The 15,809-nt window shown below is 41.2% G+C and overlaps 2 protein-coding genes across 3 annotated transcripts in view; one reads left to right on the forward strand and one right to left on the reverse strand.

Annotated features, from left to right (window-relative positions):
* The window catches only part of apba2b (amyloid beta (A4) precursor protein-binding, family A, member 2b), a 94,882-nt gene extending 92,681 nt beyond the window's left edge, over positions 1-2,201 (forward strand). For both annotated transcript variants that reach the window (XM_048617235.1, XM_048617236.1), the window contains one exon: positions 1,123-2,201. In XM_048617235.1, coding sequence (XP_048473192.1) covers positions 1,123-1,194 — 72 coding nt within the window. In that variant the 3' untranslated portion in view covers positions 1,195-2,201. The remainder of the gene's footprint in view (positions 1-1,122) is intronic.
* The window catches only part of fam189a1 (family with sequence similarity 189 member A1), a 335,517-nt gene continuing 321,843 nt past the window's right edge, over positions 2,136-15,809 (reverse strand). Inside the window, exons 4-9 of the mRNA XM_048617238.1 lie at positions 13,577-13,737; positions 11,528-11,663; positions 9,240-9,333; positions 7,804-8,301; positions 4,249-4,571; positions 2,136-3,956 (exon numbers count right to left, since the gene is read on the reverse strand). Of these exons, the coding sequence (XP_048473195.1) occupies positions 3,771-3,956; positions 4,249-4,571; positions 7,804-8,301; positions 9,240-9,333; positions 11,528-11,663; positions 13,577-13,737 (1,398 nt within the window). The 3' untranslated portion in view covers positions 2,136-3,770. The remainder of the gene's footprint in view (positions 3,957-4,248; positions 4,572-7,803; positions 8,302-9,239; positions 9,334-11,527; positions 11,664-13,576; positions 13,738-15,809) is intronic.

Here is a 15,809-nt window from a genome sequence, read left to right on the forward strand (position 1 = left end):
AGAGCTTCTTTCTCTCTTTATTAACATTTTACCAACAGATTAACAGAAAATAGTCTAAAACACTAACGGCTTCTGAGTTTAAAGGACTAGAATATGTGGAGGTAGAAGTCATGTACATTAACACACAGCCCTGAAATTACTGTGAGCAGTTCTAGGAACGACCCCTTCGGAAAGATGCTAAAACAAGAACCAAAAGAACTGCAGATGCTGTAAATCAGAAACACAAACAGAAATTGCTGGAAAAGCTCAGCAGGTCTGGCATCTGTGGAGCGAAATGAGAGTTAATGTTTCAGGACTGGTGACCTTTCTCAGAACTGCCTCGGATTTCTCTCCACAGATACTGCCAGACCTGCTGTGCTTCTCCAGCAATTTCTGTTTGTGTGCCTTTGGAAAAATGCATTGACCTGAATTTACCAGGATGATACTGAAATTAGAGTGCTAAAGAAGATGAAGAAAGATTATATAAAGTAGAATTGCATTTCCTGGAGTTTAGACAGTTATGGTTGCTTTGATCAAAGTTTTTAAGATATTAAGGACAGCAGATCCTGTAGAAAGTGGAATGATTACAGAATCTAGAGAACATACTACAAACATCAGAGCCATTGAATTATCTAAGTGATCAAAGAGAATAAGTGGTTCTCCTGTATTTTCTTAGAAAGTGCAGTTTCATGAAATCAGTAGGTCTGAGCCCTGAAATTATTTCAGGTTACAATGTAAATGCTCCCTATCCTCTTTATTTTGTTTGAATTATCAGCTATTAGAAATCTTGTTTTACATTTAAAACAATCTTAAAATACTGAGTTCTGCTCAGCCTGAAGCCAGAAAGATCATTACAGCTTTCTTGACGCACTTAGTTTCCGAATGATCAAAAGCACTGTTTACTTATTTGACGTTGTTTTCAAGGCGACACGTTTTAACCGATGGGTAAACAAATACATGGTGATATTTCCATCGCTAATGAATCAACAACAAATCACAAACAATGTCATGAGGGATCCATTCCTGTTTAAACTGCACATCATCAAGCTTCAGCTGTCACTCTGTCTAGTTGCTGCACTCAATAGGTATATGTGCTTTGTAAAAAGCTGGAATTTTTAATTGCTGAATTTTTAATAATTTTAGATTCATATGAAGACAATGCCAGCTGCCATGTTTAGACTCCTAACTGGACAAGAAACACCATTGTACATCTAACTTTGTGAAGAAATGGGTTCATCTGCTCAATGGACTTCCAGCAGATAAGCTGAATGTTTTCTGCTGGGAAGAGGTGATCAGTGGAATGAAGACAGTGTCAGTGCCTCCCATATTGCATGGGTGTGTGCATGTCGGTTTTCTTTTTTGTGAGTGTGAGTGCATGTGTATATATGAGAGAGAGTTTATGTCTGTGTGCGCACATATCTGTGTCTCTGGGAATGTGTGTCTTTCTGCTCTGTCGCTCCACACTAGACTGTGCACCATTTCCATTGAGAGAAGAAATGGCTCTTCCTCTGCTCTGAACACAAACATATTGCATTTTATAAAAGTTGAACCAAGTTCTTTCACAAGTTAGTGACAATGTCACTTTAACATGATGTTGGTGTGGAATAAATAATTGAATGTCCAGTGCTGAATGTCAGATAAAGACAGCCATTGTTGCAATTAGTAACAAGTATACAGAGAAACCTCTGACAGTGCAGCTCGCAGTGACACCCACTGCTTTGAACTTTCTTACCAGTGTTTTCTTTGTGCATTTAGCCCTGTTGGAATGTAACAGATTAGTTCTGTTATAGTTGATGAACAACAGTTACTTGCCTAGCCTGTGTTTGTGCAGCGCGCGTGTTGTGTTGCTGGTGAGTGAGCTGTTAATATTAGAGTCTTTGTGTTTGTATCTTGAAATGCTGTACCTAGCACTAGAGGCTAAATGTTAGTTTGTCTTTTTCCCATCATGTTACTCCAGTTGGAGATGAGTTGGTGCAGCTGCAGATCCTGCGATGTTTTATTGGCTATTGTATGAATTTGCAGCTAGAATACAGAATGTGAAATAAAACAGTGTGAACAGCTGTGGATCGCTGAAGAAGAGAATGGGAAGAAAATCCAGACTTGTTCTTGTCTTTTTCATTAAAGTAGGTGATACTTGAACTGGGCTGGGTGTGATACAATACTATTGTTTTGTTTTATCTGTGCCTCTTCCAAAATATTCCAGATGCTGAAATAAAAATTGAAGGTGCTGGAAAATTTCAGCCGGTCTGGTAGTATCTTTGGAGAGAGAAACAGAGTTAAAGTTTTGATACCAATGACCATTCTGTGGAACTGCACAGAGGTACAGACGTGGGGCTAAAAATGGTAATGGTACCAATTTATTTTCTGGACCATACAAAAAGTTTGTCTTTAATCCATAGGATTCAATACAATTTACAAAGAAATACAGAAAAATAAATGTGGCAATTTAATATTTTAGTCAAAATCTGAAAAACCAGATGCTTAATTCAGCCCTCCTTAGATTAATGATGCTGAATATCAAATATCAAAAACCTAAACACGGCCAGGGGTCCTCACCGGAGATATTTCATTTTCATTCAATATCAGGTGGCTATCTGGAGGACAGTTAATATATTAATATTGAACACATCTTAAAATAGCAATATTGCAGTTGTTCAATGATTAGTGAATGAGCATCAATCACTAAGAGTGATATTTTGTTCTTTTGCGATTTTGAACACAAGTAGTCGTCATTGGGCAGTGCCTGGTTCTGGTCTCCTCGTCCACAGGTCTGCATTCACAGATGAAAGGAGATAGCACCAGAGAACTGATACAGTCTATTAGGCTGTAGGAGGATCAACTCCCTGGATCCTGTGAACCATTGGTTTATTTAACCTCGTGGAGTAGATTGATTAAACTCTTTGTGAGCTTTGCCACACAAACAAGATGACAGGAACAAATATTTAAACTTTATCATGCATTTTAAATCCAGTAGCGTGCTAACTGAAGGGCTATTGGTCACAGTTTAAGAATAACTCCACTTCAGCATTTTCATTGTCTCAAATGGTCCTCAAATAGCTGAACAATCAGTGAAATAACTTGAATTGCTGCAAGTTGGAGCAAGTGCAGTCCTCAAATTATGGCAAGTTACTGGGGATTATTCAGTACCAGGCCCAGACAGTAAAATCATCTTAACCTCATAATTTACAATCAGTCAGCAGCAATAAATTATAAATACTCATATCAAAACACTGCAAATGATCAGCATACATCCCATTGTAGACAACAGCCATGGCAACGATCACCCAATATTTTCAAACTTCTTCCAGCTTTCACGATTATATGGAATATTTTGAAAAAGCCAAGTCTCCTCTTCAAAGAGGATATCTGTCTCTTTATATATAGCATAGAACTATAGAATCCCTACAGTGTGGAAGCAGGCCATTCCACCCATTAGGTCCACACCGACCCTCCAAACAGTATTCCACCCAGACTCACCCTATCCCTGTAACCCTGCATTTCCCATGGCCAATCCACCTAACCTGCACATCTTTGCACTGTAGAAAGAAATTGGAGCACCCGGAGGAAACCCACACAAACACAGGGAGAACGAGCAAACTCCACACAGACTGTCACCTGAAGCTGGAATTGAACCTGGGTCCCTGGTGCTGTGAGGCAGCAGTGCTAACTACTGAGCCACTGTGCCACCCTAAGGGCGGGGTGATGTCTAGCTCCAAGTTTGAATGCAGACCAATCTGTTCCTTGCCTGTCCACATTCTTTTCATCTGAAATGGCACAATCCACAGCAGGTGTCACAGAACTGTCTCTCTGCACACATCTGTCAAACTATGCAGCCGCTCATGTTCAAATCTGTGGTCTAATTGGACAGTCTGTACTGAAGCTGTTGGTGAGCTGACATCACCACAGCTATGAAGGTGAAGGTCCTCCTGTAATTGCAAATTTATCACATTCATTGGCCGTTGAGAAGTTGTCATCACCTGCCAGGGATAAGAAAACAGAATCATTTGAATGTTGTCAGTGGGATGAGGGGTCCACACTTCCATCTTGTCCTAGTTTTAACATGGACACGTCTATTCAGCTATATGTGGAAAGAGGGACATCACCCCATGGGGAAGCAGCAGCAGACAAACCTCTACATTGAGGCAACTCCACTATAATCTGCAGGTTCCTAAACATTACTGAAAAGTTCATAAAATTATTACAATAAGGGCTGAGCAAGGTGATATGAACTCAATCTGGCCTGGAACAAGATGCAGGAGCATCACCTACCTGGTCAATGATGTTGGCACTATAAATAGCTTCCTCCATGTGCTGCTCATCTAACCTGATGACAGACCGGATGCTGTTGATCACATGTTGTACTTCAGGAGCAAAGTTGCAGTTGGAATGCTGCAAGAATTTGGCCACCAATATTTTTGTGTCCTTATAGGCTTTCAGGTCAACAAGAGAGTGCGGTCGCTCCCTAGAGACCTCCCGCAGTGCTTGCTGTTTTCGATGCCCATCCATCTTCCCCATGTAACTGTGCTGGTTGATTGACCGGAAATGTTTGGCAAGATGGCTTGAAGCGACAAAATGAAGTTCATGATAATGAGCTGAGGCATAAGGGCAAACAGTTAATAAAACAGAGCTTCGAAGGCCAGATGCAAAAGCAATTAACCTGAAAATATTAACCCTGGACAGAATCTGGAAAAGCAAGGTCACTACTTGAGGCAGAATATTCCTCGAGAAAGCAGAAGCCCTGGTGCAACAATTTATACTCATTGTGACCATTGTTACCTATTTGCTCTGTGTGACAAGGCCTTAATTATCATGTATGGAACTTGGTGTGGGAGGTCATGCTGGACTGCCTCAAAGTCACTAGGCTCATCTATGCAGCCCCCTTGAGGCACAGAGCTGAAAAACATTCATGGTTGAGCCATGTTAGCACCCTATAGGACGTGTTTACTCTCTCTACTTCACAGTGCGCAACCCTCCAAAGTGGTGGCAGCTCTCCAGGCATTTGGGGTTTAATTTGTAATCTGAAGGAGGAATATGGTCTACAGACACTCATTAAGTACCTCTCACACAAAAATACATCAACAATACTCTATTCCCATACACCTGCTCAATTTCTCAAAGTTACTAAAATAAAACTGTGCAGGAATTTGAATAGTTCTGTTAAATTTCCCCTTAACTTTCTCAACTCGAAGGGGAACTTTTACTGGGCTTGTACTCACTGGAATTTAGAAGAATGCAGGAGGTTCTCATAGAAACATACAAATTCTTGATGAAACTGGACAGGCTAGATGTGGCAACAATGTTCTTGATGTTGAGGAAGTCCAGAACTTCTTCACTCGGAGAATTGTGAACCTGTGGAATTCTCAACCACAGCAAGCTGTTGGGGCTAAAGGAATCAAGAGGTATGGAGAGAAAGTGGGAATAGGATACTGAAACTGTACGATCAGCCACGATAATATTGAATGGTGGTGCAGGCTCGAAGGGCTGAATGGCCTGCTGCAGCACCTATTTTCCATGTAACTTAATGAGCTTGTTCAAAGAACCAGGACTGTTTTCTGCTTTTTTATTCTATGATTGTAAACCACAGAGAAGATTGCCTTCAGGCTAGGAATCTGAATGCTTATCCATGTTGTATGAAGCATGTGAATTAGGCAGGGTTATGCAAAGACAGTTCTCACTTTGAACACAAAGTCACACATTAATGAACATATACATAATCCAACAAATTCCACTGGCCCTGGGAGTGTTTAACAGTGCAGAGGAACATTTACCCTGTATCTAACCTTCTGCTGTACTTGTTCTGAGAGTGTTTGATGGGGACTGTGTAGATGGAGCTTTACTCTGTAACTGAACATGTGCTCCAACTGTCCTGGGAGCGTTCGATAGGACAGTGTGGAAAAAGCTTTACGTTCAGTTTAAAAGAGTAAAGGGAGCTTTACACTGTATTTAAACTGGTGCTGTCCCTATCTTGGGACTGCTTGATGTGAACAGTGTAGACAGCGCTTTACTTTCAGTTTAAAATATCTTTACTCAATATCTAATGATGTGCCTGTCACGGGAGTAGGTGACAGTGCACAAGGAATTTTACTCTGTATTCAACCTATACTGTACTTAACCTGGAAGTGCAAAAGATAAAAGGGTATATTTGTCAGAGGGATATAATAGAGTGTCTGACATTTTAACTTCTAAAATTCTTATATGGTCAGCAAATGCAACCCTTACTGACTTTCACCTGCGGCAGCCTGCTCGACTCTGCCACCTCTTCGATAAACTCCAATAAATTGGACACAATTTTCTCTTCATAAATCCACAATGACTCTTTTTCAAGTTTTTCATATTTTGATGCTCCTCTGCACTGTCAAACACTCCTAGGGCCAGTGGAATGTGTTGGACTATGTATATGTTCATATATTGTCCATATTTTTCCATGCAATTATTAATCCAGTCCTGAACAATTGTTGCTGGTAGTTTCTCCACACTGAAGTTAAACTGACTAGATTGTAATTGTTAGGTCTCATAGATAAACAGAGTCATGACTCTTGCCTCCATATGCAAATCTCCTTCTTGATTTCTAATCTGCCCTACCACCCTCTCCCCTTATGAAAGGCTTCAGGATTTGCTTGTATGTTAACTATCACTCTTCTTCATTGTGTTTCCTTTTTCACTTCCTTTTGAACCTTCTGCTTTCAGTTTGGTTCTCAATTGTATCTACAGTAAACTTTTTTCAGCTGGCACCTTATGAACTGGCACTCTTGATAAACTGGCAAAACTTCTATTCCTCAAAATACCAGAAGTTTACTATATTATTGCGATCTCCGCAATGTCCAAGTAGTCAGTTGAGGGGGTGAGTAAGAAGGCTGTCTGCTAAATTTTATTTAAGGCAAAGTTGATTATTAAAGTGATTTACGCTGTAAACAAAGTATAACAGCGATGTGTATATTCCCTGCGTTACATTTCTAGTACTTAGTGTGTGGGTTTGTACGTTAATTATGCAGACCTATTGCTCAACTGTTGATCAACCAGTACACTCCTGGTCCCAGAGGAGTCGGTTAATAAAAGGTTTGTTCATTGTCATCTGGGGAGCTCTGGTTTGGTTTGTCCTACCTTTCCCCTTTGGAGGGAATATACTTCAGTTGTCCCCAAATCATCTTTTCTTTGAAGATAGCCTGTTGTTCAGTTACAGTTTTTCCTCAACCTTTGATTCCATTCTATCCGGTCTGGTTCTATTCTTGATGACTGTGTAAAATAGCTTGTAGTACCAGCAGCAATATTTATATCTCTCCCCAGTTTTATTCCCATCTAATTGAAATGTTTAAGATCATTAAAAGTTTGATAGGAAAATAGGAAGAAGTGAAGTCAGAAAGCACACCTTCACACAATGGATTGTGGAAATCTTGAAGCGTCTCTTCCAAAAAACTGTTGAGTCTGGGTGTCAACTGGAATTTTCAAAACTGACACTTGTTGAGTAAGGGTCTCCAGGAAAGTGGAGCAAAAGTGAGGAATCAAGTTAAAATACACAGCTATTGCTGATTGGTGGAACAGCCTTGAGAAACTGAAATGGTCTCCTCCTACTCCTGTGCTGCAAATGGCACACATTAATGGGAGGAAGAAAGCAGAAATTTTCAATATTTGGAAAGACACTAGATGTAGTTTTGATTTCACCTCATCACAAAAATCGTATGAATATTACATAGTTTGGCAATTACTACAAAATAATAGCTTTCTGGGCATATGGTACTCTGTCAATCAGCTTGAAATGGGATTACCATTAGCCTAAATCATTGAAATCTCTCCTACAAATTCACTTTCTAAAAGCCAAATGTTTACCTTCTGTAGAAGTACAGGTGGCAGGATCACTGCTGGATCGGATTATTCTGTTCCCACCAGTCTTCTTTCGAGGTGGTAGCCTGACTCTGTCAGGCACAGTGGCAGATGAGGACTGCCTGAAGACTCCACAGCATATTTTAATTTGTTTGAGTGATAAAGTGCAGGCCTGGGCTGGTGTTTGGGGAGTTTGCCCCACTGTGTTGGAACTCACTGCAGAATACTCTGACAATCTGTGCTCTCGACAGTCAATGGAGCCCAGTGACATAGCCGTTGAATTGCTTTCCTCCTCACAGGAACTTTCTGAATAAGTCCTGCGTTGCCACCCAACATCAGCCTCCAAACTGGTGCAACCACGGTCTATAGCAGTAGCAGGTATCTCGCTGTCTGCAGAGTGTACAGATTCCTGAACATCAACTGAGCAGCAATCCACAGACATGCCACTGTGTTCTGGGGTATCAGCAGATTCATACAATGTCAGCGAGGTATTGCCCACAGGCACTGAAAAGGGAAGAGGAATATTTAAACATTTACACATCTAAAACCCTATTGAAATACACCAAGAAAGAATTCTCCATCTTTCCTGATCTATGGTTTAGCACTCTGCCAACCTCGGGAACCTGCACATATTACCATTCATGCAGTGAAAGTGCAGGCTGTCAAAACCTGTTACCATTCAATCACACAGGTGTTACTGCTGCACCTGATCCTCATGTACACATGCAGTATCTCCAGGGACAGGAACCCTGGCTGATAGTGTCCCCAGTCTAGTGAAATGACTGAAGTTAACACTGGACCAAAAACAAAAATTAATGGAGAAACTCAGCAGGTCTGACAGCATTTACAGAGCGAAAGCAGAGTCAACGTTTTTGAGTTCACTGACCCTTCTTCAAAAGGGTTAGGGTCCTGAAAGACCCTTGCCTGAAGAAGCTTCACTGGACTTGAAACATTAACTCTGCTTCTCCAGCAATTTCTGTTTTTGTTTCAGATCCTCAGCATCTGCAGTTCTTTATTTCATTTTAACATCGGACCAGGCTGAGATCAGCTAATAGCACATTCCAGGCTTATAAGCTGGTTATACAACATCTTGAAACCAGTCCAACAAGTGCCATTATCTCCATGACATAAGACAAGGAACAGTCACACACTATAATTCTCAAATATCACAAGATAAATTGATTTCTTGGAAAACTCTACTGACACCACATCGGTTAACCTTTACTGTAAACATAATGTTAATGGCATGTGTTATATTTGTCCTGGTCTTTCTCCAAATTTTTGTTGTGCTCAATTTCTCCCAACTCCTCACAAATTCTCCCTCAGCTGAATTTTCTACAAAAGTATTGGATAATCTCCATACTTTGGAGCATCTTTCTAACCAAACAGCAACTTAGAAATAAAAATCCCACTTCCAAAAAGACAGTCCTCAGCTTACATGCCTTGTGTACTGAAGGAAGTGAAGATATTCCTCTCAGACAGACTGGAACTAGAATCCTGCGAAGACTCCGAGCTGTGGTGATCCAGCGTGCTCCCCTGAATGATGAAACACAAGTGTTGAGTCCCTGAGCAATGTCTTTTCATGACTGATCAGCCAGTACTGACTGAGTCATTCAGTACTACCTGGTTGGAGTTCAGTCCTATTTAAAGGAGCAGCAGCTTTTACATGAGAGGGATTGCCACATGAGGGAAGAGGATTTATAAAATGTAAAGTGCAGAGGCACTATGGAAAGTGGGTCTGAATGATATTTCTGTGTTGCCTCAAGCTGTCCTTCCTTTAAGCATTACTTATCAGCACAAACCCAGGTGGTAGCTTTGCACCAGGGGGCATCAGAGTCACAAAGGCTTCAGTCACAGGGTCAGGCTTGGTGTACTCTACTCAAAAAAACATTTTCTAATCAATCTGTTCAGAGATGTTATTACATAACTCTGGAACAGGTGGGACTTGAACATGGATCTCTTAGCTCAAAGGTAAGGATACTGCCACTGCACCAAAAGAGTCCTAAATAGTCAAGTTTCTCGATTTTCACACAATAGGCATCAGAAAGCAGTTCATGTTCTTGCTTTCCTGAGTGAGAGGCCAGTTGGTGAAGTAAGGGGCAGGATACTGGATGAAGAGAAGCTGGTAAAAAACAGTTTTCAGCACTTCTGCCTCCACGAAGGATTTCAGCATTTGGCATGAGTCCTGCTACACCAGCCTGGAGATAGAGGGTGCAGATATTCAGCAAGTTGTATGAGTCTAGTTCCATAATGTTGCCCCATTGGATGTATCAAGATCAACCTGTCTGGGAACATTTGACTAAATGCGTTTTCTGATACTAACCCATGTCTTACGTAGAAATATGAAAAAAAGGAGCAAGAGTAGACCATTCCACCAAACAAGCCTGCTCTGCCATTAAATACGATCATGACTGATCCTCTATCTAATGCCCCATAACCCATTTTCCCTGTTAGTCCATAGAAATCTAGTTCTTCTTAAGTATTTTCAATAACTTCACCTCCACAGCTTTCTGTGGTAGAGAATCCCACAGCTTCACTACCCTCTGAGCAAAGAAATTTCTCCTCATCTCAGTCCAAAATGACCGGTGTATCCTGAGACTATGACCCCCAACCAGGGGAAACATCATCCCTGTATCCAGTCTGACTGGACCTGTCAGAATCTTTCACAATGTAATGAGATCCTATCTCACTCTTCTACACTTCAGTGAATACAGACCCAGTTGACCCAATCCCTGCTCAAGCTGCCATCCCAATCACTTCGGTCAATCTTCGCTGCAGTCCCTTAATGGCAAGTATATATAACTGCTAACATCAAACTGACTACCTCAAGGGACTCTTATGTTTATAGATTTCTGTGTGGGAGATAAGTGTCTACCCCCACACCTGTTGGGTCACTAATGGATGATGCTCACTTTTTTTTTTTAAAAAGAATATTCCTATTCACAAGTTTCAATAAAATCTAGAGAGACTGATGTCAGTCAATGCAGCTTATATCAGAACTGGCTGTCATTGCGTTGATTGGGTCAAAGCTTCACAATCAATATTCATTGTCAAAGGGTCCATTAAAGTTTTGAAATGGGCATCCTGATCATGAATTACATGTGGGAGGTTCCTCAGTAATGGACAGGGAATAGCAGATTCTCTCCTTCCGAGCTAAAGGCTCGAGTTAGGCCTAGTTCAGGGCCTCATTGAGGTTAACTAGCAACAGAGACTTGGTCAAGAATACAGGACTTTGCCATTTCCAGTTTATTTTTTCAGCTGGGCCATTGAGAAATGTGCTCCCTCATTTTCAAGTTGTTCAGTAACTGGAATGGTGTAGATAAGGAGGAGGTGACAGCTAGAACGTTGCTTTCAGCAATATGTGCATCACAGTTATTCAGGAATTTGAATGTTTTATTACTTAATAGACCCAGCCACCTGGCTGACGCAACCTCTAGGATGAAGTTCCTTTGACTCATTTCATCTCCACAAGCTTAAAACAATGGAATATAATGGTATAAATTAATAACATCCTACTAACACTAACTATTTAGTTCAACTTTTGAATACTTTGGTGAGAAACAGTATGAATGCTGGTGCCCATGGAACCATTTCCTAGCATGAGGCTGTATCCTCAGAAGCCTCATGAAGTCTTTAAGTAGAGTTGAACACTGATTGATACTCTGTCCCAAACTGGTGAAAGACAGTTTAATCTTACAGCCAAAGCAGAGTTCAAGCTTTTCTGCCTCACCTGATTAGTAGAGGTTTGTCCAACCACAGCTTCATATGGGGGAGGCAGCTCTGCTGGGTAGAGGCAGCTGGGGCTGTTAATGGCCACACTGTACATAGTGCTGAAGGGTGAGTGAGGGAAGTCCAGGTGCAGGTTTCTGAAAAATAACATGAAATTTTGTGACCCAGCGACAACATACATTTCATTGAGCTCCACACGACACATAAGCTGGTGGAGTCACGGTACCAAACAGGAAGGAAGTTACTGGCAATGACGAAGTGATGAGAAGTAGCAAAATGAACTGATTCGTCCTGCATGTAGGAAGATGTGGACAATATGCAGGTTTAAGTGGTAAGAAACATATGCATACACACACACACGCACGCTGGACAACGACTATCTCCAAAAAGAAAGAAGCTAACTCTGCCCTCGATATTCAATGCCATTAGCATTGCTGAATCCCTATCAACAAGCATTAACACTGAGCAGAAACTCACACAGTCAAGTCACATTAAAAAAGTGGCTAAAAGAGCAGGTCAGAGGCCGAGAATCCAGTGAGTAATTCATCTCCTGACTTTCCAAAGCTTGACCACCATCTACAAGGCACAAGTCAGTGGTGTGATGGAATACTCCCTAGTTGCCTTAATGATTGCAGCTCCAACAACAGTCGAGGAGCTTGGATGAAGTAGTCCTCTTGATTGTCATCCCATCCACTCTTAAACAGTCACACGCTTCACCAACAATGCACAGTAGAAAACAACTTGTACCACGTGCAAAGAGGCAGTGAAGCAACTTGTCCAAGTGTCCTCCAACCACATAATTCAACAATCTGTGACCTCCGTCACCAGAATGACAATGGCTTTAGGCACATGGGAAATTACCCATGATCCTGATTTGAAACAATATTGCTATTTCTTCATTATTTGTGGGTCAAAATCTGGGATTCTTCCTCTTAACAGCACCGTGGAGCGCCTTCACCACGTGGACTGCAACAGTTCGAGAAGGCAGCTCACAACCATGTAAGTGATGGCCTTGCCAATGACATTCTCACTCCATGACTAAATTTAAAAAGCACTGTGTATGGAGACTAGGAGAGAATTCCCGAGACATTGTGACTGAAAGATCAGCGTGTGCTGGTCGAGCAGAGGGAAAAGGCACGACTGCAACTGAGAATTAGGTGGGTCAAACAGACAATCAGAGATGCAAGGCTAGAGATGATTACTCACCCTGGGTGTAGCTCAACTCTGGAGGGATTTAAAGTGGAGAAAATGTACTTTGATTCCCTGGATCACTGCGAGTCATTTGGGGAGGACAGGCAGATGATACCATGAACCTGTCAGATTGTTGTGAAAATCCATCTGGTTTACAAGTGCCCTTTAGGGAAGCAAATCTGTTGTCCTTACTAAGGAAGGCCTACATGTGACTCCAGTCCCACAGCAATGTGGCTGACTCTTAATTTTTCTCTGAAGTGGCTGAGCAAGCCACATCTCAGATTAGGTATGGCAATAATTGCTGACCTTCCCAATGAGAATTAATAAGAAAAATAAACAAATTTTTGGAGTACAGTAGAAAAATGTGCAGACATTTCCTCGTGGGGTAATCTGAGGTCATAGTTTTAAGCTAAGGGAAACCAGATTTAAAGTAGACAGGAGGAGTAGCACACAGCGGTTGTAAATCTGTGGAATTCATTCATCTATGGCTGCTGGGATGTTGAGAAAATTTGAGGAAATAATCCTTTTAATGCATTATGAATTAAAAGGATTATGGGGAATGTGCAGGAAAGTGGAGTTGAGAACGAGATGAGTTCAGCCATGATCGTATTGTATGGTGGAACGGGTTCGAGGGGCTGAACAGCCTATTCCTGCTCCTAGTTCTTATGTTCTTAAAAAGATCAGCAAAGGTACCTGGTGCTGGTGACTATCCAGTGACTCCTGCTGGTCTAGCTTGTCTGAGATACTGATGATATTCCCTATCTATGCCTACTAATTCCAGCAACAGGTTGCATCTTCAGGGTAGGAGGGAATACTAGAAACAAGCTGCAGCTGGCAGAATAAGAATAAGAGGACTCACCTCTGGGTCTCAACTCCTGGGCTACAGGTATATTCTGGAGGATAGTATGGAGGAGGTGGTATAGGAGGGATGAACTCGTCAAAATCCAGCGGTTGCTGCAGAACTGTACCATGGGGTGACACGCACTCAGGATTTGGAATTCTCAGTCTCTGTGGAATAAGCTATCAGGAAGGCCACATGAACAGCACAATAATGGAAAAGGACAGAGCTGTCTCACAGAGAGACATGTTTGGGACTGAAATTATAATGAGAGCAGTTTCTTGATTACAGAGCCTGTAATTCACCGATTACATCCTGACACCCACCCACCTAGATGCCTCTCTCCACAAGATACCAGGAAGATGCATGATCTAGAGGAGAAGTCACATGCTTTTGGGTTTCCCAGTAACAATTCCGAACTACCATTAAATCTTCAAGTCAGGAAACAAATATTTCTGTTTATCTACAACCTTTTTGAGAGCAATTAGGGATTAGAAATAAATGCTGCCCTTGTCAGCAACATTCTAACACCATAAATGAATTTTAAAAAAAAAACACAGGAAATGGGGACAGGGCAATTTGTTTTTAAAATTCACTTGTGGAATGTGGGCATTACTGGCTGGCCAACATTCACTACCTATCCATAGATGCTTTTTACTATCCTGTTGCCACGGTGAGTGCTCCATGATATTCTGAATTATGGTGCAGACAATTAATTCTAAGGCTATTTATACTGTGTTATACGAGCGTGTGTGTTTGTGGGGCAGGTTTGTGGGAAGCAGTAGTTAAGTGGGATTCACATATGATACTGTGTCTGGCTTGTAATTCCATCGGATTCAAATCCATACAAGATATGCAACTAAATACTGCCTCATGATACACAGATACAAAAGGTTTATTGATTGAAACCATACATAAGAAACATTTTTGAAGTGGAGGCATCACAATGTATATTCATATAAATTAGAAGCAGAAGGAGCCCAAACTGCCACTTGATCCTGCTCCACTATTCAATAAGATCATGGCTGAACTGATTCTGCCCTCAGCTCCACTTTCCTTCCACACTAACCCTAAACTCTCTTGTACGTCTAATATCTGTGTAATTCAGCCATGAGTACACCCAATGACCCAGCCTCCACTTTTAAGACAGAAACAAAATTTCACACAGACGTTCTTCCCAAGGACTAGTTTATATTTAACAAACAAGGAGGTGAAACCTAGGACATATGAACCTTTTTTTTTGAGGAAATTATCAGGACACTGAGACATTTAACGAAAATCCGGAAATGTCCTGCCAAAACCTTGATTTTTGGTCACGCTGAGTCAACGGGCCTAGTAACTCACTGAGACTCCATCTGTTTCAGCAGAGAGCAGTTCAGCCCCACATAATATTGAGATGGAGCTGGAATCAGGCTCAATGTTACTCCAGCTTGTGCTGACTGAGGCTGGTTAGGACAGCAGTTAGAGTTAAGGTTCATACCTTGTTTTCTAGGAAAGGAAGGTAAAAAATTTGGTGACAAACCTGTACACAATACTATTTTAAATTACATCACCAGGAGGAATTTTTATTAGATGTAGTCTTGTAAGTTTAAATAAAATAAGACCCCTTTATGAAAACACTGCCTGTTAAAGCGCTGACCACCAAACAATTTGTTTTGGAGGGCAGTCACTGTTACGAAGCCCTGCATTTTAGCCAGAATCAGCACTATAAGATCGCACAAGCAGCTACTGTTGTCAGGGATGACTTGTCTGTGCTTTTTCAAATTGTACAATGGAATGTTTTATATCCATCCAAGAGGCTGGATGCGACCATAGTTTAACGTTTAATCCTAAAGACAATACCTTTGACAATGCAAGATTCCATTGCTCCTGTACTTAGAATGTTAGCCTAGCTCATGAAATTGAGCTGAAAGCACACTTTCTGATTCAGGGATGAGTGCCACTGAGTCACAACTTACACTATTCAAAACCATGTTGTGAGGAATACATACGTATAATTATGGACTATATGAAAAACTGGAAGATATGGAACTGTGTGGACAATTTCTGGATTGAAAAGGGGTTTTAACCATGTGGCTCTTGGAAATAAAATCAACAGGTCAATGTGTGCTGTGGTTTACCTGCTGTTTTCAACAAGTCAAGGACTTTTAGAGAAAAAAAATGAGTAAAGTTTTTAGGGAGATAAGGGATGGGATTTAGGGTACTTAATTACTGAAAAACCTGGCTTTGAAAGGGCTATGCAGGCCTCCATGCT

This window comes from Rhincodon typus, chromosome 36 (genome assembly GCF_021869965.1).
Source record: "Rhincodon typus isolate 14 chromosome 36, sRhiTyp1.1, whole genome shotgun sequence".
In the NCBI taxonomy this organism is placed as follows: Eukaryota; Metazoa; Chordata; class Chondrichthyes; order Orectolobiformes; family Rhincodontidae; genus Rhincodon; species Rhincodon typus.